This window comes from Cryptomeria japonica, chromosome 10, assembly GCF_030272615.1.
Source record: "Cryptomeria japonica chromosome 10, Sugi_1.0, whole genome shotgun sequence".
Taxonomy (NCBI): Eukaryota; Viridiplantae; Streptophyta; class Pinopsida; order Cupressales; family Cupressaceae; genus Cryptomeria; species Cryptomeria japonica.
The window spans coordinates 770691476-770696121 of NC_081414.1; the positions used below are offsets into that span (position 1 = coordinate 770691476).

Sequence of the window (4646 nt, forward strand, 5' to 3'; positions counted from 1 at the left end):
TAAACACTCCCCTTCTACTATCTTATACTAATTACCTAATTTTTTATATTATAATTAAACTTAACCCTTCTATTTTTGTTATAAACACCATCCTATATAAACTTTGAAGATGTCTCTTTATCAACCATCGTTTTTAAATATCATACTATTTTTTTTGTTTATTGAAAAAAGATGCAAATTACAAGAATACAATGCAACAACAATTGCAATAAAAGACAAATCCAGAAAGATTGTAGCAAATTGCTCCAACAAGACACACAAAATTACATCAATAATCTGCATAGACATCAACCAACTATACCATATTGATACAAGGCTAACAATAGCATTGTCATATACACAAATGGAAATAGTTGAACAGAGACACACCTGAATCAAGATAAACAAACAATCGTCAACTTTGTAACAAAGACATTAATCCTTATTCCATAAGAAACTATTATATTTTTAATTAAAAAAATTACATAGAACTTAATCATTAAAAAAGTTATCTACCAACCGTCAAATTCCGCTCTTACCAGGACAAACTTTTCTTATGCATTTCCACTACTCTTCTCTATGCACTAGGAAACTTGATAAAGGCTGTCTTTTATTTTGTGGAATCCGAATCAGACACCTTCCAAAAGATATATATTATTCTACAATTAGGACGAATAAAGATTTAAAATAGTCAAAATTAAACAGCGGATCCTAAACGATCTTTGCGTGATTGAACACATGGAGGACAACTATTGGGGGCCGAATAACTCGTCAAGTTGTAAGAAAAGTCAAAAAATCAAATGTTCCCATAGGCATCCTAATTCTAGATATTTTTTGTCTATGCAGCCTTGTCATTCATACAGTGGTTTTTCTTTTTTTTAATTGAAAATATCATGTGTTAATCACATGTTTCCAGTAATTAGATAAGGGAGGAGTTCGCCAGCGTGAAGAACGATGGTCAGATAGGGTACAGTTTTTCAAAAGAACACATAAGTCCCTTACATTGGATTCCCATAGCCAAAATACCTATAAAATGGGGTTACTCGGAGAGAGAGTGTATAGCTCGATCGATGCGATTTTAGATTTTGGTCGCTTGGATTGCCTTCAATGGCTAGCAGAGTTTCTGTAGTTTATGAACCAAGTGTTTACTATGTGTTGTTTTTATTGTTGGCATTCTTATCTTTTTCTGTTGAGGCGAAGGTGCATTTTCACAAATGGAAAGTAAACTACCAGACATGGGCTCCTGATTGCGTGGAGGTGACCATCATCTCTATAAATGGACAATACCCGGGGCCAACCATTAGAGCAAGAGAGGGGGACACCGTTGTTGTCCAGTTAGAAAACTTGATGCCCACTGAAAACGTTGTTATTCACTGGCATGGCATTCGCCAGGTATATTATCTTGTTTCCTTTTCATTTCATCTTCAGTTTAAATGTCTCGCGCATTTGATGGGTAGAAAGTCCACCTATTATATATTAAATATAACAACGAATCTATTTATATGTGGTTTGCTTCGTAGCCCAATGGAAATGTAATCTATATTTGGGTTTACAGATGTAGAGGTTTTAATCGTTCTTCTATAGAGGATTTGAACTTGAGACATTCTTCCAAAAGTACAAATTCATGATACTATTTATAAACTATAAGATATTATGCTGTTAGGTAATGTTTGATTTAATGAGATGTTATCTATAAACTATAATACCGTCTGTACTGCATGAGATTTCAATACTTTTGTTATCTGATGGGGAGCAGATTCATATACTGCAGAAATAACTCTTGGCGTTTTGCATTGTAGATTGGTACTCCCTGGGACGACGGGACGGCTTCCATGTCGCAGTGCGCAATCTACTCAGGCGAAACATACGTGTATAAGTTCGTTGTGGACAGAGTAAGTTGGAGTCTCTTTCAATATGGAATCTGTGCTTCACTTCACTATAATAGTTGCTAATGAATATGTGAAATGCAGCCCGGGACATACTTCTATCACGGTCATTATGGCCTACAGCGGTCAGCAGGGTTTTATGGATCGCTGATAGTGGATGCGGCGGGTAAAGAACCCTTCACCTACCATGGAGAGCTGAGCATCGTATTAAACGACTGGTGGCACAAGAGCACTTACGAACAGGCTGCGGGCCTCTCTTCCAATCCCTTCGTCTGGGTTGGGGAGCCTCAGGTAGATCATGTACCTTTCATTTCGTAGTCGAAATGTTTTCTGAACTAAGATGATAAATATCACACGTTCTTTTGAGTCATATGGCTATACAATCAAACGTACATAACATTTAAACTGGCGCCTAACAATCGTTTGAATCTAACGATTTTAAACTGGCGATTAACAATCGTTTGAAGTTGTGCTGCTTCTTACCAGTCACTGCTGATAGAGGGCCGAGGGCAATACAACTGTTCAGCGACCAGCAAGTCCTGCAACGCTACAAACACGCAGTGCTCGCCTTACATCTTGCCGGTGCAACCTGGGAACACATACCGCCTTCGTATTGCTAGTGTGGCGTCTCTTTCGGCCCTCAACTTTGTGATCCAGGTGGGTCAGCTTAATCCAAAATCTTTATTTAATAAATCACATCCATGCCAGATCTATTCCCATCTCAAGCCTTTCTCACACTTCTCACTTTTGGTTTTGAACAGGGACACAAGATGACGGTTGTGGAGGCAGACGGGCATTATGTAGAGCCCTTTGAAGCAGACAACCTGGACGTGTACTCCGGCGAAGCATATTCCGTTCTGATCACTGCAAACCAGGACACTTCTCAAAACTATTGGGCGGGTGTGAACGTGAGAGGCAGGCAGCCCAAGACTCCCACTGGACTGGCCATCCTCAACTATCTTCCGAATCCCTCAACGAAGCTCCCCACCGCGCCGTCTCCCACGAGCCCTCTGTGGAACGACTACGCCTACAGCAAAGCTCTGGCTAAGAAATTTGTGGCTCTGAAAGGACATGAAGAGCTTCCCCCGCTTCAATCCCACAGGCGGCTGATCCTTCTCAACACGCAGAACAAGATCAACGGATTTACAAAGTGGGCAATCAACAACATTTCCCTAGTGCCGCCTCCAACTCCGTACTTGGCCGCCATGAAATACAAAATCAAGGGCGCCTATGAGACCACCCCACCTGCGGACGTTTACAGTCCCCGTGACTACAACATCAGAATTCCTCCCCCAAATCCCAACGCCGTCGAAGGGAATGGCGTGTACGACTTCAAATCGAACTCTGTTGTTGATGTGATTCTTCAGAATGCAAATACTCTGAATGTCAACAATTCAGAGATCCATCCATGGCATCTGCATGGGCACGATTTCTGGATTCTTGGGTATGGAGAGGGCGTGTTCGACCCGGCAAAGGACCCTGTAAATTACAACACAGTCAATCCTCCGCTACGCAATACGGTGGCTTTGTTTCCGTATGGATGGACGGCCCTTCGGTTTAAGGCTGATAATCCAGGAGTATGGGCTTTTCACTGTCATTTGGAGGCCCACTTTTTCATGGGAATGGGAGTGATGTTTGCAGAAGGGATAGAGAAAGTAAGAGACGTGCCCAGAGCAGCGATGGGATGTGGGCTCACCAAGAATAAAATTCACATGCACCACTGATCTCTCTGCTCGAGGTACTGATTTTTCGAGGAAATCAATAACAAGAACTATTTAAATTGTACCTTTTTTTTGGTATTTCAAGAATTCTGTCGACAATGACAATTGTGGTTGGTGTTTTCTTCCTGATTTGAAACAATGTTTCGCCAGATAAAGTAAACTGGACTACCTATTTAAAAAAGTAATAGTGTGTAGATGCCAAAAAGGAATTTAATGTCAGGTGTCCTCTGTGTTTGAAGCAGAATGGTTTAGAGTCGTTTATAAAAGATCTATAATTTATTAGAGATTAAGATCTGTAAAATTCATTGACATGTTATGAGATATTCTCCTTATTAATATATTGTTGATATCCATACAATCCTACTATAGCATGTCTATGCGTCATGAGATGCTAGAAAATGATAAAGTTGTTTGAAAGCGTACAAATTTTTCTGAGGAGATAGTTGTAGGAGGATGAAGGCAATGGGGTCGGGCCCCTACTTAGTTTTCCCTCCTATCCACATCTTCGCAGGGTTTTCTCCCCTCAGCGACCCTCACCCGACTCTTCTTCCAACATTATTTGGCATTCAAAAAGTAGCATTCCCCTTAGCGTCCTCGGCCTTCTATTCTAAGGTGCGATTGATGCACGAGTGTTATGGTTCATGATGACATTTCATTATCTAATATTATATTTGAGATAGAATTTTTTTTTTATGTGGTTTCATTTGGCATTTTAATTATACAATAATATACTTCAAATTAGGAGATGTTTGCTAAAATTTCATGAAAAATAACAAGATTGGTTTTTATTTATACAAGAGAATGATGGAAAAGTTCTGTTTGATTTAAAGATTGTCTTAAGAATATGGGAACCCTTGAGCTCTCCCTATTGAAATTAAATTTCACCACCACCCCCTTTACAAGGTGAGTGATTATGATCTAATTAAATTTCAATGTTTCTTTATTATAAAACAATGGATAAGCTTCAACATAAGAAAGGTTCAACTCTTATTTGAGTTATAGAATCCTATGTGACTAGAGAATTCAAATAAGCTAAGTTGTCTCATCTTTACTATTATTT

At 39.4% G+C, this 4646-nt stretch overlaps 1 protein-coding gene across 1 annotated transcript; it reads left to right on the forward strand.

Annotated features, from left to right (window-relative positions):
* The first annotated feature begins 1012 nt into the window (after window positions 1–1012).
* LOC131026971 (L-ascorbate oxidase) lies at window positions 1013–3944 on the forward strand. Its single transcript, XM_057956964.2, has 5 exons — window positions 1013–1371; window positions 1779–1871; window positions 1950–2156; window positions 2352–2522; window positions 2627–3944. Exons 1-5 carry the CDS (start codon window positions 1087–1089, stop codon window positions 3587–3589), a joined length of 1719 nt encoding a protein of 572 aa, XP_057812947.2. The 5' UTR covers window positions 1013–1086; the 3' UTR covers window positions 3590–3944.
* The last annotated feature ends 702 nt before the right edge of the window (window positions 3945–4646 follow it).